At 47.2% G+C, this 24360-nt stretch overlaps 2 protein-coding genes across 6 annotated transcripts in view; one reads left to right on the top strand and one right to left on the bottom strand.

Annotated features, from left to right (window-relative positions):
- The window catches only part of KBTBD3 (kelch repeat and BTB domain containing 3), a 358982-nt gene extending 342700 nt beyond the window's left edge, over positions 1-16282 (bottom strand). The window contains exon 1 of one of the 4 annotated variants that reach the window (XM_069640718.1): positions 16100-16282. In XM_069640718.1, the coding sequence (XP_069496819.1) occupies positions 16100-16139 (40 nt within the window). In that variant the 5' untranslated portion in view covers positions 16140-16282. Of the gene's footprint in view, positions 1-11985; positions 12086-14127; positions 14232-15969; positions 16063-16099 lie in introns of those variants that run through there. The other 3 variants (XM_069640720.1, XM_069640719.1, XM_069640717.1) reach the window with 3 other exon arrangements.
- Positions 14636-24360, top strand: part of AASDHPPT (aminoadipate-semialdehyde dehydrogenase-phosphopantetheinyl transferase) — a 512586-nt gene continuing 502861 nt past the window's right edge. The window contains exon 1 of one of the 2 annotated variants that reach the window (XM_069640723.1): positions 14636-14825. In XM_069640723.1, coding sequence (XP_069496824.1) covers positions 14682-14825 — 144 coding nt within the window. In that variant the 5' untranslated portion in view covers positions 14636-14681. The remainder of the gene's footprint in view (positions 14826-24360) is intronic. The other variant, XM_069640722.1, reaches the window with a different exon arrangement.

Below are 24360 nucleotides of genomic sequence, written 5' to 3'. Positions count from 1 at the left end.
GCAAGGGATAAAACAACAACTGGTAGTGCAGCCAGCAGGGTGGCAAGTGGGAGGTTTAAAGCACTGACAAGGGGTGTCTGATGAGTGCAGGTAAGGGGACTGTAGGGTTACAGATACAGACCCAAGTGCAAGGGCTTCCAGGAGGCAGTGCGGGTGTGTGGCAGGGTGGGCAGGGACCTGGGCCCGAAATCAGAGGGTAGCTAGGTGCATGGTGCCGAAGAAGACAGATCAGCAGGTGAGAGCAAGAGCAAAGGCAGAAACAAAGAGGAAGGCCTTGAGGTGCTTCTGGAACCAGAGATGGTTCTCCTCAAGTTTCAGAGTGGCACGGAGGCTGTTCCAGAGGGAGGCCCCAGCCGAGGAAAGAGATCTACCGCCAACTAGTTGCTTGGAGAAGCGACTGACGCTAAGGGAGTTAGAGGCGGAGCGAAGAGCTCGAGTGGAAAGGTATTTATGGAGGGAGAGCTGAAGGTAGTTTGGACCCAGGCCCCAGAAAGCCTTGTGGATAATGCAGATGGTCTTGAAATTAACCCATGCAGCCACTGGGAGCCAATTAAGAGATTTCAGGGCTGGAGAGATACAATGCCAGGGCTTGAGGCCAAGGACAAGTCTCGCAGTCTTGTTCTGGATTAGTTGCAGAGGGCGAAGAGTAGAAGCAGGAAGATTTAGAAAGAGGATGTTGCAGTACTCTACCCTAGAGAGAACCAGAGCTCTAGAGACAGTAAGCTTCTGTGGGAAGTAGAGGAAAGGAAGAATACCTTTGAGGAGATGCAGTTGAAAGTTTGACTTCTTAGAGACGTCAGAGATGTGAGGAGGACAGGAGAGTGTGGAGTCGAAGATGACCCCGAGGTTCTTAGCCTCAAAGGTGGGAGCAGGAAGAGGGCCAAGGGAGGCCAGCCAGAGAGTGACAGGAAAGGAGGGTGCAGGTGTGCCGATGAGGAGACTCTCCGTCTTACTAGCATTAAGGCAGAAATCATTGGCGGCACACCATTCCTGGATGGCAGCTAGACAGTCAGAGATGAGGGAGGGAGAAGAGGTGGTGAAGAGGAGCCTTAAAAAGAGCTGAGTGTCATCAGCATAGCACTGAAAGTTGGAGCAGAGAGCAGCAATGCAGGGGGCGAGGGGTGCCAGGTATTGGTTGAACAGTCAGGGAGAGAGGTTAGACCCCTGGGGAACACCACAAGCAGAGAGAGAGTGGCAATGCGGTGGGCAAGGGGTGCCAGGTATTGGTTGAATGGCCAGGGAGAGAAGCTAGACCTCTGGGGAACACCACAAGTAGAGAGTGAGATGGAGAAAAGAAACGATCCAAGTTGGACCTGGGAGGGTCGATCAGAGAGGAAAGATGTCAGCCAGGCCAGGGCCTGATCGGTGATACCCAGGTTATCACAGAGACAGTTGAGCAGGATGGCATGGTTGACCGTGTCAAAGGCAGAAGAGATTGAGTAGGGTGATGACAGAAGGGATGTTAGAGTCAAGGTTTGAAGAGCAAGTCTTCATGGATGTTCAGGAGAGATGTTTCCATGCTTCTGGCAGCTCTGAAGCCAGAGTGATGGTCCTGGAGACAACCAACAGGGTTGGTGTGAAGATTAAGCTGGCAGATGGGCAGCTTTTCCAAGAGTTTGCCCAGGAAAGGAGTGATAGAGATCGGATATAGTTAACCGGGCAAGAGGGGTCAGCTGTGTTATTTTTAAAGAAGTGGGCGGACAAAAGAGTGCTTCAAGGGGCAGGGGGAGGGGAAGACTCCAGAGGCGAAGGAATGGTTACAGAAGTCGGCGAGAGTCGGAACAAGGGTGTCAATATGGTCCTTGATGGTTTTGGACGAACAGGGAAGAACCTCAGAGTAGCCGGAAGGTCAGATAGAAACAAGTTGAACAAGGCTGGTGCCAACGGGCAGCCCTGTTTGAATCCTCTTGATGTTAATAATAAAACGTGACAGGGTGCACCTTTGATCCAACTTTATCTGAAGCTTTTTGTCTGTGTATAGATCTTTAAAGGCTTCCAGTATATCCCTTTGGTGCCATCATTTGTCCAATTTAGTCCAGAGTTGGTGTCTGTTTATTGAGTCAAAGGCCTTGGCTAGGTCAATGAAGGGCAAGTGTGTCTTACAGTTTGTCTTGATGAACCATCTTTTCAGGAGATTAATTAGGAGCATGTTCAATGTCGTGTTCATTCCCCTGACAAAACTGGTCTGCCACATGTCGAAGTGACCAGCCCTAGTTGTCCATGCTTCCAGTCCTCCCAGAACCATTTTGGCGAACACCTTACCAACGATGTGCAAGAGGGCGATCAGCCAATAACTGCTTGGGCTACCGCCCTTCTTGAATATCGGTACCACTACCGACATCTTCCAGGAAGCTGGGACCTGCTCTAACCTTTTAATACGTTAAAGTATCCCCGATAACTTAGCCCATTGTTCAGGTTCCTCCATGAGAAGGGCATTTGTCAGCCCGTCTGGCCCAGAGGCCCTTGAGTTGCTGTTTTTTTTAATGAGCATCAAGGTCTCCTCTTCTTCGGTGGAGAATTACCATAAAGAGCTTGAACTCCAGACTCCTCTGCACACAATCTTTTCTTTGTCATTAAACACCATTGTGAAGTGGTCAATCCACTCATTTCCTGCCAATGCGTTGCATTGTAGTGCCTCTAATGGGGTATTTGTTGAACTTAATAGTTTCCAAATATCTCCCATTTCCTTATCAAGATTATCTTCAGCATTTGCTCTGCATCTTCCTGCAACATTTTATGTTCACGGGCCTTTATCCAGTTTGTGTATTGTTGTTTCCTGGTTTTCACCAGTTCAGCATTAATAGGGCAATTTCCAGCTTTTAACTTCTTTAGGTCGCGCCTCAGTCTTCTCTGCTCCGTTATTAGTTCTAAATCATAGCTTAAATTGTGCGCAAAGAGAATTTTTTCTCCTTCTCTTTGCTTTTCTTCAAAAGCCATCAGAGGTTTTGGATATTACAGGACATTCCAGTCGTTCCACTTCTTGTGTTTGTGTGGGATTTTTAAACTGCTAAGTCAGGTTTCTATATACACTCCAATCATTCTTTGAAGTATCAGTTCCCCTGCTATTCCTGGTCTTTTGGCTAGACTGTTGCATTTGTGTGCTGTTGGTTCCAAATCGTCTGGCTGTAACAACTCTGTCATAGAGACTAATCAGTCAGTTGAGTCTGAATCCAATAATTGGGACGCCGGGAGTAGCTCCGATGAGTATTCAAAAGGGGCGCTCTGCTCAGCGTTATCTCTCTCGACGTGTACAATTGTCTCCATGTTTTCCAAGAACGCCCCTTTTGGGGGCTTCTCTATAAAATCCTTCCAAGCTCTCTCGCTCTCTCATTGGGCATCAAACCTTGTCACATGGTTTTGAGAGACACCAAGTCCCCTTGAACATACAAGCGGGGACAGCAAAGAAAATGGGGGATTTAGAGCCCCATATTTTTCTAAGTAGGAGGCTGTTGAAACTGTGGCCAGAACTTCAGCCATGAACAGCGCTGTTATGCTGTTATTGAGTCTTGCATAACACAAGTTCTCCCTTGTTCACGTTTCTTGGAGCTTCTGAATCTATAAGCAGTAGGTAGGGGACTAACGCAGGGCACGACAACGTTGATTTGTTGCAATGTTGATGTGTGTAGATCTGAAAAGATACACATACTCACTGCAGATAGCTTAAAGCTATTTTGTGACTTGTCTAGAGCAGTAGTTCATTTGCACTGCAGGATGTCAACGTGAATTGTTTGTGTGGTTGACTGTGGTATTGGTCAGAATGGTGTTTAAGGTGGGTGGAGAATTGTGTTGGTGTATCTCAAGAGGGTTAGTGTGGTGTTTAGGGCAATTTAGTGAAGACATTTGTGTTTGTTCGATGTGCATTCTATTGTGTAACCTATGTTGTTATGTTGCTAGAATTGTATGGAAAAATGTGCTGTGAGTCCAGGGGATGCTATGCTAGGTGATACTATGCCATGACATAAATTCAAGAATCACAGTATCCAATCAGTTTCCTGGGACCTCCTTTCTGACTGCCCATTGACACCTCAATGACACTGCAGTTGCAGCTCCCTCTCACTTGGGATATGGTATAATGCAGCTAAATATGCATAATTGACTACCAACTGATGAATTCAACCATGGACAACAACACAGCCATGCCGATTGTTACCAACAAAATGTGCATTTTGTATTTAAAACATACCATGATTTGGGGAAATGCCACTGGCCCAATGGGAATGAAATGTATTGGTTGCATTCAACACAAGTTGCCAACGGAAATGGGGCACCATACAAGTAAATTTGGCCACCCATACAAATTCTCTGAAGGTAGCCCTTCCCATACCATTTGACGAATGAGTCTGTTGCAGGTGAAATGACAGAGAAGGACCTTAAGCGAGGAACAGCCATAAGGACAGAATAGGAAGGGGATGGCACGGGAGGAAGAGGAAGGGCTACAAGTGCTAATGAAAAAGGCAATATGTTGTAGAGACATAAAGATGGGTTGTATCCTCCAATGGCTTTGTGTGTGTGTGGTTTGTGGCCTTAGGTCCAAGCTGTCCACTACCCGCTCTGCCGCCCAGTTAGAGAGAGTAGCAACAACTGGCGACAAGTAGAAACGTACCCATGTAGGCCCACATGATTCTGAGGGCATCCTGGTAAGAGTACCGCCGATCCCGTCGTCCGACACAGAGAAACCTACCTGTGTAGGCCCACATGATTCCGAGGGCACCCTGGTAAGAGTTCCGCCGATCCCGGCCTCCTGATGCTCAAGAAAGGGAGACTCTGCACCTCTGCCGATCCCGGCGTCCTTTGATGGGTCTACCGATCTCGGTGCCCTGAATTTCCAAGGGAAAAGGGGTATTGCGCCCCCGCTGATCCCAGCGTCCTGTAATGTTTCCCGCCAATCCTGGTGTCCTGCACTGAACTTTGCCAATCCTGGCATCCTGCGCTGAACCTCGTTAATCCTGCACTGAATTTTGTCAATCCTGGCGTTCTGCCCTGACCTCCGCCGATCCCGGCAGAGGAAGGAAACAACACTTACCGTTCCTCAAGGCACCAAGATAACTGACACTCCACCCTCCACCAATCCCGGCACGAAAGGGCACAGCAGTCGGCCAGTGCATGTGCTGACGGCCCTCTGTTGTTTTCCCCGACAGGCAGCTGTCTGCCGCTTTGCCACAGTGACAGCGGCTCGCCAATCTTCCGCCCTCACCCTGTCTCTCCCAAACCAGCACCTGACAGGGGCATGTCACTCCGGGAGGTGGGGGCACATCAGACGTGCGGCACGGCAAAACTCACCGGCACTTTGCAACTGATGTGGTAAGCCCTGCTGCACAGGCCGACACTACATGACACAGAACCTGGAGAAAAAAAATTCAAGTGTCCCTGGAAGAGGGAAATGAAACCCTGGCCACCTACTGTTTACACAATTGCTTTGCAGAGAAAAGCACGGGATCTCTGGCGAGGGAACCGAACAGCACACATCTCTGCCTTAACGAAAGGGACTCATCACGGCCACTGATGCCAGACTGTCTTCCTTAAATACTAAGGTCTAGCATACTAAACACTGAGAGCACAACATTTCCCTTTCACAACAGTTTCCTCTCCCTGATGGTGAGCAACTCTTTCCAGCCCCCTGGGGTCGGAGATCGCCCCACTCCATGAAGCTAACCATGCTGCCGCTGGAGAAAAAAATATTTAAAAAAAGAGATCCATGGCACATTCAAGATCTCGGGTGCTGTAGCATAGCCACTTGGGCAGTGGCTCAGACATGACTTCGAAGACCCTCAATCAACGTCAACAATTCTGAGAAAGACGAAGTGCCTCAAGATGACATGGCTGGACAAGCAGGATCCACAGCACACAGGGATGGCTGGGAAACACATCTGCTGCATACCCACAGAAACCACTATAAATCTAAGGAGGAGATCAACAGCAGAAGGGAAGGACAAAACACGTTTTGACGTAAAACTACCCTCACTCCCACGGTATACCCATAGTCGCAAAGGTGGAAAGAGTGCAAGAAGGTGACTAGCAGAGAAGCAGTCGAACAACAGAAGAAGCAGGAGACAGTAAAACAAAGGGAAGGGAGAGAGGATGCCAAGAACAGTAAAGTGAAAGCACTGGAAGTGGCGTCACATGTGTCATCAACATTACATACGAATACGGGGTCCAACAAGATGCGATGGGGAGAAAGGAGGTAGAAAACGCAAAGGTGGAGGAAGGGGCGAAGAGAGAATGCGCAAGGACAAAGTAAAAAAGAATGAGACCCCGTCCCCTAGCGAGAGACATCACAACGAACAATTGAGGAAGCCCAAGAGCACAGCAACAGTGCAGCCAACCAAGACACAGAGGAAAAGAGCCCAATACACTATTGGTAAACTGGGGCTGCACGCCCATCAGTGAGAAGGAAATCGAGGACAAAGAGGCGGCACCAATGGTCTGCACCATAATGTTTTCCAGCCCAGGACAAGGTGACAGGTCATAGGAGTAGGGAAGATGGCAGAAGAGCGCCTGAGTGAATATTTCAGTTCAAACAGGGGTCAGGAATTGACACAAAGGCCCAAAGGGGGAACAGGAGATGGAGGACCATCCAAAGGACATTCCATAAAAATAACGCAAAGACCCCCCCAGAAACTATCTAAAGGAAGTTCACCCCCACGAAGGATGTTAAACAGGGGGAAGATGTTGCAGGTGAAATGACAGAGAACGACCTTAAAGGAATGGTTCGGTCAAAATTTTGTATTGCCCCTACGGGTCGGCCATGTGTTTTTAAGCCTAAATCGCTCGACTTTAGAAAAATTTCCTATGGACCTTACCCGAGTTTTCGTCCATTAAACGCACACGAAAACAGGCTTCAGGGAGATGCCATTTTGTGATAATCCTATAATTTCCCCCATCGCCCTGGCTGACCTGCTTTTGCGGCACTAAATCAAATCCCCCGCCCCTGAGCCTGTCATCAGCAGACACATACCGCCCATTTCACATCGCCAAAGCACGTCTCGTGTCAACATTCGCTGCGCTTCAGCTAATGACGTGTCGCCATGGAAATGGCAGGACGCCTCTTTCCTTAATAAGTATAAACAGACCGTTTCACAACACACAGCAGCAGATTTTTGATTCCAGTCCTCTCTCTGTGTTACTTTGAGTATTATGTGACTCGTTTCTGTGCTCTGGTGAGCTACCTTCGTTGCTTGTAGCCCGTGTGAACAGATACCAGTACCACCGCTATCAATTATTTTAGTTTGTTTAACACACAATGGCTACAATAATGCCCTACATGTACGAGTCCGAGTATACCGGGGAGGAACTACTGGAAAGGGAAACACGCAAAAATGATGGGTCTTCGGACGGCAGTTGGGAGGACGATTCAACAGCTGAAGAGCCTGGACCTAGTCGCATGGACGGTGTTTCCACCTGGTGCACATGCAATCGGTGCAAGCTAATGCCAACCGAGGACGAGAACTGCTGCTGCTGTGAAAACTCGGGATGCGTGGCCTACATTTCTGAAGGCGAGCCACGACCGCAATGCATCACCGAGCTGCTAGACTTCAGGGCAGTCTGCCTCACACGGTCCGTGTTGAGGATAATGATGGTGCTTATCCGAGTAACGAGTAAGTATACTCTGCTTGTCATGCCACTCCTATTTCATGGTCTTCTACTATATCCAAAATTACATATACATATCATTGTAACGCACGAAAGTCTTTCAATAGTGTACAGTGTCTAGACAGCATTTGTCCGAGCAGAATGCCATTAGTTACAAGAATTGTCATTGACAACAAACGTTTATTAAACTTATCTTGGTCATTTAAAAACAGTTTGTTTCATTCCTTTTCACAGGTGGTACAGGCTGGTGGCTTATCGTTCCTTTACATGGTGGCTTCACGGGAGGCTTGGACACCGCGTTCGAAGAGTGATACCCGCCTGTGCCGTTTGTGCCATAAGAGAAACGTTCCCGGGTGACAGCGGTCAGTACAGGGGATTTTCTCTCGCTGTGCTGCAACCTGAACTGTACAATGTGTAAAGTTTTGTATTTTTGTGTCATCAAAATAAGATACAAAATAAAACACCACATATATTTTAACAACGGTTGTTTCGATTTTTTTAATGAATCAAGTGTGTCTCCATTCAAGGATGGACGTCAGACATCTGTGCTCGGAATGGGTGAAGTTCAGGTCACTATTTAAGCTAACATAATCTATTATCAATAATGCATGCACTAAATAACACTTGTTCAAAGTCTTTCAGTCGGTTATGTCTCTATAAAAGTCACACATATATCTATACTATCAATTAACATTGGATAATACAGGCCTTGGGTCAAGGGTCTTGACCACTATAATACACTGTTTGAAGTGTGGGTCTGTGCTCACAAGAATCTCCGGTATGTGGCATTTGTTATTGATAGGCAACGATATACTGCAGTAGGGGTCTAATGTTAGTTGGGGATCTGCTAGGTGGGCATCATGGCGTGGTCAGTGGTCTGGCACATGAAGAGTATACCTTGCAGGGACACAGGGTCAGAATGGCAGTAAGTTTCCACTGGCGAGGGTGCGTGGGCAAGGACATGTTTGTGGAGATGAACGAGCTATGTGCTTGGTTCAGGCCGGTTCGCATGCAGGGCTGTGATCTCAGAGAGTGATGTGTTACATTTATTAGCTGTTGCAAATACCTCTGGAGTTTTCCAGTCAGAGTGGAAACGAGGGTGTGGGCCATGTGCTCTGCGCGCTGTACTATCGCAGTGAGGCCTGGTCACCAAGATGGAGTGGAAAGGGGGTACAAAAATGGATGCCCCGTGTCCTGCTCAGTGTTCCCATCTACGCGAATGTCATCCAAAATTAACATCACATAAGGGCAAGGGGCGAACCCACTACTGGAGGCACTTGTTACGGGTTTCTACTGAGAAGTAAAGGATGAGAGGGGCCTGATGGCCCCTCGCTCCCACACACTTGCCTGCACGCCCCAGGCCCTCTATCAAAGGCGGTTCGCACCCGGGGATGAGCACTGGCATATGGGGCTGTCACGGGCACAAACGGCCATGGTGCCAAACAGCATGTACACTTCAAAAGGTATCCCACGCCCAGGGGCCATCGCTCACATGGCCTCCTCAGACCCCATGTCTCCAGGCAGGCCTCCCTGAGGCAGGCCGCCCCACTGCAATCCACATAAGTGTGTCTCCATTCAGCAGTCTTCCTGTGCCTTATCTGCAAGCCCCAGGCCCATCCATCCCACCCCCTCTATCAAAGGCGGTTCGCACCCAGGGACGAGCGCTGGCATGGGGGGCTGTCACAGGCGCAAACGGCGAAGGTGCCAAACGGCATGTACACTTCAAAAGGTATCCCACGCCCAGGGGCCATCACTCACATGGCCTCCTCAGACCCCGTGTCTCCAGGCAGGCCGCCCCCCTGCAATAAACATAATACCACGACATACACACGTCATTCATTCACAAACACACCCCTGTTTCTAATACTTTATAAACCACTTGATATGTCTCATGAGAACATCTTTGTGCTTTGCAAGTCAACTCCTGAACCTTCTACCTGAGAAGCACTGAGATCTTTGCTAATCTGCTCGTCGCCGTGCTATCTGTGACCGCTTCGAGCAAACTCGTCAGTGTGCTACCTGTGGCCATCGACCTGTTCTCCTGCAACATACTGCTCGACCAACTGTTTGTTGGTCAAGATAAGGCCATGTATCCTAGTCATATTTCGGTCATTTTTACATTTCAATCTATTTGCTATTACAGTACCCAATTCAGCTATGGTCATTGGTCTCATTGCTATTGACTTGAGTTTCAATTGTTATGCTATCAATAGATCTATTTATTTTCATCTGTGTCAATTGTCAGCGAATTGCATCCTTCTGGGGTCCAGTCTACAATGTAAGCATGGTTCCTTTTCGTGCAAGACAGAACATCCAAGGGACGAGTCACATGTTCAGAGTTTAGTCACATAATTAAAAACAAAATCTGTAATTCATGCAAATACTAAGCCGCACATGATGTACTGGTATAGTTCCGGCGACCAAAACAAACCTTGCATTGAGCATGGTATGTTTCATTTACTTTTTTATGACATTTTTATTCATCAAGGTTTTATAATAATCTTGATATTTACTTTTCAGAATTTTCAACAATGCCTGCCTGTTCGATTAGCGGTTGCCCTTTGAAGACCCATGCTAAATCTGAAGGCACTACAATGCATGCATTCCCTAAAACTGTTGATCGAATAAGAGAATGGGTCAGACATTGCGGATATCCACTGGATGAGCTGGAAAGTAGAGTCCAAGAAGTCTTTGAGGACAAGAGGGGTGATCGATACCGCATCTGCAGCTGGCACTTTCCCTCGAACATGTAAACCACATCTTGGGTAACAAAGAAGAATAAACGGCGATCGACACGAAAACTGCTCGCAAACGCTATTCCCACTCTATTCGTCCACAATCCGCCACTGGTGAGTCAAGTGTCCGTTTTTTAGCTTTAGGCCTCGCGGTAGAGTGTAGGTAGCCGAATGGATCCATTTATATTTTAGGTGTTGTTTCCAATTTGTAATACTTTCGACATTGATATGAGTGTATAACTTTTTGAATAATGACATTTATCAATATATTATTTTTAGATTTCATAACCCACAAACAGAAATCTATATATGAGCACAGGGAGCTGTGCTATATTGCGCATTACTCAAGTATTCTGTCTCCTTACATGGCAATTTTAAAAGTTAGCTTTTCATTATCAAACAATTTACCTTTACAACTTCTTGACTATCCCTTGAATCTGAAGCAAGAACATTCTACTTCCGTCACGTGCTCGCAGTTATCAACCACTTCTAGCGCATATCAGGTAATCATACTTGGCCATTCCGCTACAGACTTGTTTTATGCATGTCAAGTAAGAGTTTGTATGTATCGTGTGATTATTTTACCAATTGTTTGGTTAGTGCTTTCCAATTGATATACACCTTAGTTGTCGTCCCTGGTGTTTGTTTTCAGTTATAATTAGTGTTATCCATACTAATGCAAGTACTGTCTTTCAGGGCGATGCTGAAGCATCCACCACATTGACAACAGCCCTAGATGTTCTTCAGCAGCACGAGGTATGGATACTGACAGCTCAATCGACCATGATCATCAGGACTGGAACACTTGTCGTTTGATTGTTCTACACGTTTCATTCGTGGTTAGCCGTTGATATGTACCTGTGCGGTCGACCGCAAGCATGTGTTGTGTTTTCAATATTGTAATCCTTACTAATGAAAATACTATGTTTCAGGCAGTTGTTGAATCGTCAACCCACGCACTTGATGCAGAGCCTGACATTCAAGTAATTCCGGTGGAAGCGGGACCATGCGGATACGAATCGGCGCAACAGCTTTCGGAAGTGCGCACCACATTGACAACAGCCCTAGATATTCTTCAGCAGCACGTTCGCATTTGCACATTGAGGCGCAGTACATAGATGGATACGAACCTTCAAGTTCTCACAGATGGCTTTACTACGGGATGTTGCAAAGAAAGAATGTATGCTCATTTCTAGTGAAGGTCAGCGGCTTTGATTTTCAGCTCGCGCCCTGAAGAGGCCCACAACTCGCACTGGCTGTATACGGTTTTATTGTTTTTTTACCTTGAGAGAAAGGGATCATGCCGAAAGAAATTCATTTTAAGAGGGGCTGGGGGGTGCAATAACGTAAAAGACTATAAGGCAGAAAATTCTTAAACTAGACCGAGTTTCATGTTAGTTCAGTATACGAAAAATCGTTGTCAAAAGCACAGTGGGATTTACGGACTGCATTACGCAGAGACACAATGGAAATTGCACATATAATGTAAGTAACTCGTTAGACGCTTTTATACCGGAATGAAGAATTAATGAATGGATGCATGAATAAATGAAGAGCTTTGAAAACGTTTGTGGGATCGTCCTTGTAGCGGGCACATGGGCCTGCAGGTCCACATTCCACACGCATGTAGACAAAAAGTCCTTTCTCATTGTGTACTAACCTCGATTTATTTCGTTAGTTTTGGCATTGATGTTAGAGCCGAACATACTCCATTGCACTATCCTTGAAAGCAAATAGTTTCAGCTCGTCCGTAATAAATAAAATGAATAATATTAATAAAGATCGGCTGGCGAGACTAATTATAAATTTTATGTTTTCAAAACAGGTATATACTTCCCTTTTGCCACTGCCACCAGTTTCAAACACCGGCAGATAAGTTTTTTCAACCACCAGCTGCAGCTTAATGTAAACAACTGCACCATTCTGATGATCTTATGGGACGATCGCCAAGGGCCCATATGCCCTTACGCGGTACTAGCGGCTAGGAGCAACATATCAACCTTTACGCTGGCCTAGTGCCTACTTGATGGAACAGCCTTGCGGTTCAACGTGCGACAAAAGTGCTTCTTTGAACGAAAACCAACACCCTGTCTACAAAGGAACAGCGCGTGACTCACGATAAACTTTTACGGATTTGCGGATAGAGATAAAAGAAAATAAATGACCTTTGGAGTTCATATGGCAATTGCTGAATATTTTATAAACATTTAATGTCAAATAAATGTACTTTACCAAATTTACCGTGTTGATGTTTGATTTTAAAGTACAGTTTCATATTCCGAATTGTGGCACGCTGTGTTGTGAGCTGATCTGTGTTGGTTTCCGGGTTCTGTGTGAAGTCGCGTAGAAGACGACTGGGCGCGTTTGCCTACGCAGCACAGAAACATCGCGGAGAGAGGTGGGGAATATGAATGTTTTGATAATGTCAGGCTCAGGGGCGGGGGATATGATTTAGTGCCGCAAAAGCAGGTCAGCCAGGGCGATGGGGGAAATGATAGGATTATCCCAAAATGGCAGCTCCCTGATGCCCGTTTTCGCGTGCGTTTAATGGATGAAAACTCGGGTAAGGTCCATAGGAAATTTTTCTAAAATCGAGCGACTTAGGCTTAATAACACATGGCCGACCCGTAGGGGCAATAAAACATTTTGACCAAACCATTCCTTTAAGCAAGAAATGGCCTCAAGGACAGAACGGGAAGGGGATGGCACAGGAGGAAGAGGAAGGGTTACGAGAGCCTGGGAAAAAGGCAGTACGTTGTAGAAGGAAATTAAGAAGGATTGCACCCTCCAATGTGTGGTTTGTGGCCTTAGGTCCAAGCTGTCCAATGCGTGCTATGCCGCCCAGTTAAAGAGGGTAGCAACAGAGTGCCTCGCAAGTATAGTCTTGTTGTGCCCCTAGGAAGAAAATACTGCCTATGGGTTTTGTTTGGTTATTTACCAACCATTGACTGCCCATGGGGTAGCTAGACCCTTTGTCCATTTCCACTGATTAGCTGCGCCTCCCCACTTAAAACATCCTCCTTTGAGCTCCAAGTCTAGATCTGTGCTCTTTTAGCAGCCTGCTGAACGGGAAACGAGTAATTGCAGCTAGAAATCAGGTAAATATCTGCAAGTGTAATGACGTTGTTTTAATCAAGCCACTTTATATTTATAACAAGTGCCTTTGCATGCATTTGTTAAAAATGAGCAGTGGCAAATGGTTGGCTCTTGCATAGGCATTTGCCACTCCCTGCTGTCAGGCACTAGCGCCACTTGTTAGCTGTTGCCATCGGCGGAGGTGCAATACTATGATGGTGATACCTGCAAATGTGGCTCATATTCGTATTCAAAAGCAAAATCTGATGGCTTTGCAAATACTTGTTTGGCCAATAGCAACGACATTTCAATGTGATGACTTTCATAAGCTGCCTAAAATATCCCTCACACTACTGCAAGCCAAAGTAAAAATAAAACGGTGCGACCATTCTGCCTCTTCTGTTCCTAGAAGCTAGCGTTTATCGAATGGACAGATGCAGTCCGGCTCTCAGTCAACAGATATGTTGCTGGTGTGTCATCCTCAGCAAAGCCCCCACTGATAAGCACCAGGCGTACAACGTTAGGAAGAATAAAAGGGAGATAGTTGAACTGCATTTGCCCATCAAGTAGTGGGATGAGGGATATTTTCGGAGGGAGAACATACACAAATAGCAACAACCAAAACGAAATTACTGAAAGGTGGGTGATTGATGTGTGTAATCACGCGAAATCGGAAGAACAAAACTCCGTAACCAGCAAACGCTCGAGCCGTGCAACGAGCACCCACCTCCAGCAGTTCACACCCAGCGGTGTAAATGTCACCACCGAGCCCTGCCCTGCGTCTCCGCACAGAGCTGCCCGCCGAAAGGAAGTGCCGGGTCGGTAGTAGCATACTGTGCTTACAATAGAAGCGCCATCTTAGAACAGTTTTTCTAATGTGTACTACATACAACTGTAGTAAGATTGAAGGTTCAAGAGAAATAGAGCATGAAATAAATTACAGATTATACATCAATAACCATTGCTCTTTTAATCAATATGTGGGAATGCACTTTGAATACTACGATACATTTTTGTCTGCGTACTTATAGTATCATATACGTGTGGAACTGACTAAAACGTTTTAAAACTATATATATATATATATATATATATATATATATATATATATATATATTTGAGAAATCGCCGTTTTTATAGCGGCAGATGCAGTTACACCGATATTTGCTACCCGTGTAAAACTGGTCACTCCTTCTAAATTGACGTTTGGTGAACAGATAACCGGAAGTGCGTAATTTCCTTGGCGCTACTTATGCTGCCACCGCTGTGAGCAGGCTTTCAATGGGTAGCGCACGCTGGGCTTTTAGTTGCGGAACATGGACCCCTGGACGAGCACAGTGGCTTCTGGCTGCGCGCTGCGTGCAACCAGAGGAGAAGCTGCGCATCGGACAATTTATTTTCACCCGGGATGCCAAAGCCGCCATGGTACACAATGTACTGTTTTCTTAGGGTGCTGAAGTTGCCGGTTGCACTGTGTTCTGGAATGATGAAAAGTACACCTAATGCACTGCACCCAAATCGAACATATTTTACAATTCAATTCTGCAGGCCCGGCTGAAGATGAGTGGGGGCCCATTTCAACATAATGGTTGGGGCGGGGGCTGCTTAGAGCAAAAACAGTCTGGGGCAGGGCTGCATATCTTACAAACGTGACAAAGATGAGGTTAATAGCGCCAATTTTCACAAGACGTGCTGGGAGCGTAAACACTAAATGCCCACTGAACAGGTTCAAACCCTTCTTTGCCAGCAAGTGGCCGATGTGGAGTATCCAGTGTTAGAATGCAATAAGGTGATAACACTTCTGTATACACTGTGGGAAGAGAAAACACACCTTTTAATGCGTGTGCGCCAAAGCACACAATTTAAGCCCGAGAACGAAAATAGAACAAAGAATATTTTGCTGTGTTACATGACTAGTGGACGCCTGCTAAGAGCCTCGAGGCCCCTTTCATTTGAAAAGGTTGAGAGTCCCTAACACCATCTCCGCATGCCTGGCACCATCTCTGCATGCCTGGCAGTAACACCATCTCCGCATGCCTGGCAGCCGTACTTCTACACAGCATTAATCTGTGTACAGTGCTTTAAGAGGGAAGAGAAATCATGGGGGTCGGGGGTCTCTAACAAGGATGTGTGGCACAAGTGTTGGGAGTGGCTCCCAAGGGGCATGGCCAACTTAAAGGCTTGCAGTCAAAATTTACCAAAACTTTAGAAATGTGTATGTTTATAACATGTTTTAGTGACTATGGGACAATATCATGTTTGGGTGATATTTCTTAGTTTTCCTGTTAAGTTTGCCTTGAAACATTTAAAGTTGCATGGCATTACCTCCACATCCCTCTTCCTCATCCCAGTACTCGCATATCAGGTGTCCTACCTCCCCCAGGAAAACCTCTTCTATTTCTTTTTCCCATTGGTCCCCTTCGACCCGGCCATCTCAGTTAAAAAATATCCTGCCCTTTGCAGAATCCAAACCTTCCATTGGATCAACCTCTGCTGGTGTAGCCCGGGGTTCTCTTCGATGCTGTGGCCTAGGAACAGTCGCTTTGGGCCGGGCCCCCCTGGGTCTTACCTAGGTGGGACTCCTGGGGCCCCTGCTAAGCGAGGGGCTTCTGGTAGAGGGGATTTTGAAGCCGTGCTCCTGCTGAGCTCCGAGCACGGTTTTCTGGTATCAACCGGTATCGACACAGTGCGTCACTTACGCCTGGGTGACTCGCGAAGCGGGGATGTTGCTTGAGCCATGGGTTGCCTCCGGAGAGATCTGCAGGGCAGTCGCTACAGGTGGTGGTGGTTTTCGGCCCTGAGGGATCGGCCGGGGCTCAGGTAAGGAGTTGGGGGCCATCGAATGGTGATAGCTGGTCCCCTGTCTCTCTGGCTGCTCTGGTCTTTGTCGGCAGTTGCCATGGTTACGGACCACTTTCTGCTGGGCTCTTAGCGTGCTCTGGGGCACTGTTTTGAATGTGCTGGAGAGCCTCTCTGTATGTAAAGCCGTCTGAAGCGTAGATGTGTTTACGTGTGTTCCACTTCTTACACTAATAACTCTGTGTAGAAGAAGTTTGGGATCTCTGGATGGAGATTGCTCCATTTTTTCACGAAGACTGCTGCAGGAGAGTTGTGGAACTGGTCTGGACAAGGACTCTGTTCCTTTTGTTCTACGTCTGGTTGCGCAGTTCATGGGGATTTTTGCTACTGGGTTTCTGCCTCCCTGTTCTTTTCTGGGCGCTACCATCGGAGCTACTGGTTTTTTGGCCTGCGTTATGTTTGGGGTGACCAAAGCGTGACTTGTCATATGCTAATAAGTGGCCCTACTATGCACTCCCAAGGGATATGGAAATCCCAAAATCCAATTTTGCACGCGTGTTGAGCTAAAACGAATAATCGGTTTGTCTCAAGACACAGTGACTAATTCTATTGTTAGAAAGTATTTCAAGATGCATTCAATTCCAGGCTATTGATCCCTGCGTGGATATTGGACTACCCAAACAGGGGCCTTCAACTGGCCCAAACCATTCAATATTAGAAACATTAAATAACAGAACCGCTTCAAATTCAATCAATTGGTTTCAAATTATAATTAGGAAGACAAATGTCACAAAGGAAAATGACAACCAAAACAATGGTACAGGTGTCCATATACATGTAGAAAAGTTGTTCTCATAAGTCAGTCACATCACATTACACAGTTGTGTTATAGGCGCCACACAACTATATTGTACACAATCCTAGAAATAATTATTCAACATGTGTATGTTCATTCACATCTACTAGGCTCCTATACTGGTGTCATATGCCAACGCGTTTCGGATAACAGGTCCTCCTTCAGGGCCTTAGAGCCTAATATTTGTCATTCACGTCCAACTTGCATGTCTGGATTTGTACCTAAAAGGTAACACATGGAGACAATACTTCAGAGAGAGTTGTGAGTCACAAATATATCGATAATGGTATGTACTAGTAAAACAGGAAGACTGACCTCAAGTTGTGCATGGGTCTGCCATCTGCCAGTGCCTTGTTCAAGCTACTTGTCAGGCACGTAAAGGTTTATTGGCAGAGTGCGGAACTTGTCCGTGTAGCAGTGCCCTGGTTCTTTTCCAGGCTTTTTCTTTTTCCAGGGGGTGTACTGCTTCCGACTCAGTCGACTCCGGTTGGCACATTACTCCCGTGGCTGGTGGGGCATTCCTCCCGGGCTCCTGATGTGGCCTTTTCAAGTTCTACAGCCGGGCAGCTGTATTGCGCTCTGCGCAGAGCCTATGGATGTGCGCTTGGCAAAGTGGGTGGTGTGAGAGGTCAAAAACGTGAGGTGGAAAACTTTGTAAAGCGTTTTCAAAATTCGACATTTTAAATCAAAAGGGATGGATAGACGCCTCACTGTCCTTACCCTAATGAGGATTTCCCTGCCTAAAGTAAGTAATGGAAACACTCTAACAAAGGGTATCTGTCCCACACACTTATACATTCAACAGATCAATATGGTAATGCATGGCAGTTCAACACAATAGAATAACATCACAATTGAACCTGTAATATGGCCACAGTCCTGGCTTATGATCTGGATGAATTCCCCTTCCCCAGATTCAACCAGGGTTTTTATTCTGCAGTTCTAAAGAAAGTCCTAGTCGGGATCAAAGTTCTAACACAGTTCTTTGTAACTTCCACTGAACAATAGAAAGTTCCAATACTTCAAAAGAAAGTGTTCTTTCTCTACATCACATATGAATGAACCTCAAAATAATCTTCTCCACAAGGTAATACAAATTGTTTTTGGATGATTTTCACCACAACTGAATGCATTCAAGAAATATTCCTCCTCCACAGAAGGATTCTGCAATTCTTCCTTCAGCACCATAAATTATATAACATTGTGTATTAGGACCACAGTTCAGCACTTTGTCAACTACTACCTGGTCTAGTCCCATGCCAGGCCTACTACATCAAAGGTTCGCCATACGGGTATACACCGATGCCCGAACAGCTCTTCACAAAATAAAACGTGTTTCGGTAGTAACCTTTGACTTGAACAACTTTGCACCAACTTCACAATGTTCTTTGGTTAGCAGAATTTCACTTTTATCAACCTTTCAGGGAAAAAATATTCACTTTTGTGCTCTTTAAGATTCCTCTGCAAATTATGCTTCTCTCCCTCTGAATAACCTTCTTCAGAAGGGCAGCCTTTTTGCCACTTTTGTTTCCCCACTGCACCAGTAACCAAATATTGACAAGGATACATATTTGTTCTTCTTCTTACTTGGCTTTGGCAATATGTGTTTATATTAGCTGTTGTTATACATATTTAATCAGACATGAATAACAGACTTCACAACCCTTTTGTTTTTGGCAATATCTGTTGGACTTGTATTGCTTAGGTTTTAGACTCTCTTGGCTTGGGTAATAGTTGTAGGCATTAGCTTTTGACAATGTTACCTCCACGGGTGGTTGGACTTTCCATAAACTCGGATGTCCAATTTTACAGTCACTTGGTTTGTTAATAGGTCACTTTCGCTGCTTTTTATTAGTTCGGTATTCAAAAATATTGTTAACACTTCTTTCACTCGTACGTGAGTGAAACTGTCTGCCTGCACCAAGCGAGCGGTATCGCAGCGTCCTGCAGTCACTTTCACACTGTGAACTCACTGGGTTGGTTGCAAGCCTCCAATCCCCTCCGCAGTTGCTGGTATTCCACTGCTGTGGATTCCAGCAACCCGTTGAACACTATATCTTGTTCCGCCTTCGCCCGTGCCACTTGATGCTGGAGCCATCCTGGCTCCTGAGAGTTTGCGGTGCACACTAGCCACTGGCGACCTTTCCAGAGGGAAAACTTCCCTCGCTGCTTTCACCTTCCGTGGTGCAGCCTCTGCAGAATGAGCCTTCAAAGTGCCAGCATTCCTTCGACACGCTTCCCGTTGAACGACCTCTGCACCTGGGACCACTGGAAACATAGACCCTCTCTGGACCAGCCACAGTCTTTGGCTTTTCAACGGTTTCAGCGTCTCTAGTCCCAACCCCGGCCGCATACACGGTCGGCACTGCTCCTTCTGCTCGCACTGCTCTCCTCCTGCTTTCTCTACTGCAGTCTTGGCCTCAGCTTCTCTTGTCTTCCTTTTCTTACCTGCACCTGAGGGGGCCTTTTAACCCCCCCAGTCTCCCTGAGGTTTAGGTCATTTACAATAATTAGCTGCCCACTCCTACATTGTTCCTCATAAGCCCTCTTCCTCTTCCCAGTACTTAAAGAATGATGGGACTTGAAGTCCCTAGTAACAAAATTAGTTTTTCTGACTTCTTTGTGCAATAAGCCATTAAATGATTGGGGTTTCAGGGAAAGTCAAACAAGGGGGTTTCCCATTCCTCCTGCCCGTTCCCCTCCCGAATGTGATCCTCCCGCAGAACACCACCCCCATGGTCGGGATCAGAAAGCGTCTTTCTTTCCCTCGCCCCAGAGAAGTGTCCCATTCCAGGTTTTCTGGGGGAATCATTGCTGATTCATCAAAGCAGCAACTTCCTCTTCCTTCTCAGCTCATGCAGCACTTTAGGGGATTGGTCCAGTTTGTGGGCCTTGCTAGACGGCACAGATCCTGCCTCGTTCCTCTGGATGGTCAAGTCCCAGGGGGGCTTTCTTTTCGGATCTTGCCTGTGTTGGTTGTATAAGCGTCTGCAATGGCGATGGGGTCCATTAGGCCATTCATCGGTAATGTGGGGGTCTTTGGCATGCCTTTTGGACTGGTTTCAGAAATTGGTGCAGCTCCCTTTTTATCGGATATACTCTGCTCAGGGATACTCTCGAGGAGTTGGTGCGTGAGGTCTTCCGTGCTGCCAGGCATGCCGGTATCCTTGGGCCTTGTCGATGCTGCTCCAAGACCTCTGTATGTGGCATGCCCTCCAGCCCGCCCCCAGGAGGGTATGGGTCACGGGACGGGGGTGATTTCATCGGATGCTGGATTTGGAACTCCTGCCCACTTTTTGGTGCCATGTCACTTCTTGATGGAATGAATGCAGAAGGTGGTTCCATTGCTCTGAGTGGACGATTTCCTGGCGGCCCTGGACTTCCGGGATGCCTTTATGTTTGTGTCCCGGTATTGTTCAATGTTCAATAATTTTGGTGTTTTCTGGACAGGGGTCACGTTTCCAGTTCATTTTATTTTTAAATTTCTTTATTGGCATTTCCTTATGGTTACAACATTAGCATGCTACTACTTTTACGCTTGCAGATAATATATAACAAAAACAATAACTTACAAAGAAAAACAACACTATTAATTGACTCTGTGTGTTTGATAACATAGTCTGGTGTGAACAGTTCCAGTATAGGGGAGTGCGTGAGAGGCAAGGGGGGGGGGGCAACCTAGACCCCAGGAGTGTCCCACTACAGGTGCCACTGCGGGTGATGAGTTCCAATAACATTCGAGCGGATGTGTTCACGTGGGCTTATCATCAGAGGGATGAAACATACTCCACGTTAGCTCTTTCCAGGCGTCTAGCGCCACACTTGAGTCATCAGTAGATCTGGCAACACTGTCCTCCCAGGCTTTGGTTTCGGTGCCACCCAGTGCTCTAGCTCTCTGTACCCTATATTGTATTGTGGGCCGTTAGGTCGTTTCCAGGCCATTGCAATGGTCCTTTTGGCTAGCACACACGCAATGTCCATAAGCTTCATTGTGTGTTTGGATTTGGCTAGTCTAGGATAAGTTCCTAAAAGACATTCACTGGGGGGCCATTCATACCGGCACATGCCTGCCCTCTTGCAGGCCCGTTCTACCTCAGCCCAAAGGCGCTGCACCTTTGCGCATTCCCACAGCATATGCAAAAGATCTGCCTTGTCGGCATTGCACCAAATGCAATTAGGTTGAGTTTGTTAGTTGAACTTTGCCATCCTGTATGGAGTTAGATATGAGCGGTATAGTACATTCAGCTGAATTAGTAAAAACCTGGAATTTCTGGACACTTCTTTGGGAAAAACGAGAGCCCTATCCCACTCCTTATCGGTCATTACTAGCCCGAGATCTTCTTCCCACCTGGATTTTAATTCAGCGCTGCGAGGGTTAGGAATTTCACTTAGGTGGCCCTATATTTGGAACACTGGTTTCCAGCCCTCCCCAAAGTTATATAGTAATGTCATAAAGGGGTCCGCTTCGGGTTCCTCAGGCCAGGCTTCCCATTTAGCCCGTGCCACCCTACGGATTTTTTAGTACCATAAGAATTGGTCACTGGGTATGCCATCTTCAGCCTGCAGTTAGGCAAATTCACAAAAAATGCCTTCTGTATATCGGTCTCCCCAAGTGTAAACTCCCTTTCTTTCCCAGAGTCTAATGTTCGTCAGATCGGCTCTGGTTTTGCCACGGTCTGAGATCATTGGAATTTCCGGGGAGTATGAATGTTCTAAGTGCAAGAGTGTCTTGGACCTGTACCATATTTTTCTTCCCAAGGTAGCTAATAAAGGTGCTCCGCTCAGGAGATGTTGGGGCGCCCAGACAAGTTCTTTTATTCGTAACAGGGAAATCATGTGTTGTAGTAGAGTAGTTTCGGACATGATTTTGTCCGCTAACCACTTAGCCACAAAGCTAAATTGGGCCGCCAAGTAATATTTCTCTAGGTTTGGGAGTTGAATTCCACCTTGTCTGTATGGAAGGGCCAGTGTGGATAGTGCCATCTTGTGCCTATCCTTCCCCCATAAGAATTCCCGGAATAATGTCTCTAGCACGCGGAAGAAGGGGGCATTGATATAGTGATGTACATTTTGAAACCCATAGAGAAATCTGGGGAGGACAATCATTTCATAATTGATGCTCTGCCATTCATGGGGAGCTTAGACCAAAAGCCCATCGATTTACGCAGGGTAGGAAGTGCTGCCTTAGTGTTGTATTCGTGCATCAGTTCGGGGGTATGCATTATATTGACCCCGAGGTATCGGAATGAGGTCAGTTGCCACTGTATTCCCACCGAAGGGAGGTCCTCCTTGTTCTTGCCCCTCAAGTCTGCCAAAGGGAACAGGCAGGACTTTTGCCTGCGGAACTGTATTCCCGAGACCTTGGCATAATTATCTAGGACTTCTAGTATGGTCGGTACATTAAGGTGTGGGTACCTGACGTACAGGAGGATATCGTCCGCATAATGGGGAGATTATGTGGTTTACCCCTCCCAACCGTATGACCGCATCAAAGAATTGTTCCTGTTTCCAGTTCATGGCATTGGATTTCGGCCTGCCGGCAGCCCCCGGTGTCTTCGCACGGCTTATAGGACTGGTACTGGGCATTTGGCGTCTACATGGTATCACTTTTTTTCCTTCCCTGGACGATTGGTTGCTCACAGCTTCATCCGAGGGATGGTTGACCATCCACATTCGTCTGCCTTGCTGGATCCTGGAGGTGCTGGGGTTCCTTGTCACGTGGGGCGGCTCTTATCTGAAACGCTCCGCAGGATCTCCAGTTTCTTACTGCCCGTTTCTGGACTCTGCAGAGGTGGGTCCTTCTTCCCAGGGAAAGAGCGGACAACCTGCAAAGGTCTCTCTGGGTTCTTGTTTCTTACTCCGGGGGGACTGTGGGAGCCTTCCTCGGAATGCTGGGGCTTCTGACATCATGCGTCTTCCTGGTGCCACCTCCTTCTGTGGCCATTGTTGTGCCATCTGCACCTGTTCTGAAGGAGGGTGCTCCAGGATTTCGAGTCATGGATTCCAGTGACCTCACAGTTGGGAAGGATGTTGCAGTGGTGGCTGTGCCTGGGCACCCTGGGGTTACTTCTTCCCAGTCCTGGACAACCGTGGTTGCTACAGGCACTGGCAGGTCTGGCTGAGGGGGGGCATGATGGGGACTTGTTCCCACCTTGTGGAGTGGCCATTCACCGAGTCGGCCGGGTCTTCCAACTCGTTGGTTCTTGCGGCACCCTTTTGGGCCTTCTCGGTTTTTATGTCTGCCTAGCGATGGTACTATGGCCTTGTATGGATGTGCTTTGCTGCTGCTGTTTCCTATCCCAACAGGCGGGGTGTCCTTAGGGCTGTTGGCACAGACCTTGGGCTGCAGGGCAGGTAGGAATCTCCTCGTTCTCGGACCGATGCACTTCCGCAGGCTGCTCTGTGTTCATCGGGTTGAGCAGGATCCTCCCATAGCAGGAGTGGGAACTGCAAGCGTGTGGTTTTACGCCGATCTGCGAGCTTTTCTGGCCTCCCTGACTGGATATGGTGCCTTTTCTCCCTGCACGGGATGTCCCCTCGGCTAGTGGGTCTTTTAAGTTCATTCTCCCCGCTGCCTCTCCTCCCGGAGGGGTTTTCAGCAGTCAGTGTCTTGCGGGTCGTGGTTTTTCTGGTGGTTCTGTTTTGGCAGTAAAGGTGGTGTTCTCCTCTCATCTTGGTTCTGGCGGTCTTGTTGTGTTTTCTTCCGGCATGGTCTCCTTTCCCTGTTCCTCTGGCTACGGGTGTTGGTCCACTCCTGGGGGTCTGGTCATTGCCAGGGAACGGCTGTCAAGGAGTTCCCCCCTCCTTCTCACCTGAGTTCGATCTTTGCTGGATTTCTTGATGGATGTCTTCTTGCGGACTGATAGAGTCTTGAATAAGGCTGCACGAGTCTCTTCCGACTCCAGCGTGCGTTCAAAGTTCCGGGATGCAAGGATCCAGGAATCCGGGAAATGTACAGAGTACGCTACTAGCACACGAGTCCAGGAATCAGGAAAGGAAGGAAAGGGACTAGGAATGGGTAGGCTGGAAGAAGCAAGGGAAACAATACCGCGAGCTACGGAGCACACGTCTGGTCGCTACTTCGCAATAGCATTGAGACGCGCGGAGCCGCGGGAGGCATGGTCTATAAATAGAACACACTACGTCCAAGGTGTAGAGCGAGGAAGGTGTTTCACAGTGGACGGCCATGTTGGAAGTACAAGGGAGTGCAAGCCCTGTTGAGACAAGGACCAGGAAGTCCAAAAGGGGTGTGTTCTATAGTTCATGACAGCATGCCTCCTCCGAAGACCCGTTCCTCCGGGTTTG

Source organism: Ambystoma mexicanum, chromosome 7q (genome assembly GCF_040938575.1).
Source record: "Ambystoma mexicanum isolate Mex_15411 chromosome 7q, UKY_AmexF1_1, whole genome shotgun sequence".
In the NCBI taxonomy this organism is placed as follows: Eukaryota; Metazoa; Chordata; class Amphibia; order Caudata; family Ambystomatidae; genus Ambystoma; species Ambystoma mexicanum.
This window is presented reverse-complemented; position numbering and strand designations above follow the sequence as displayed.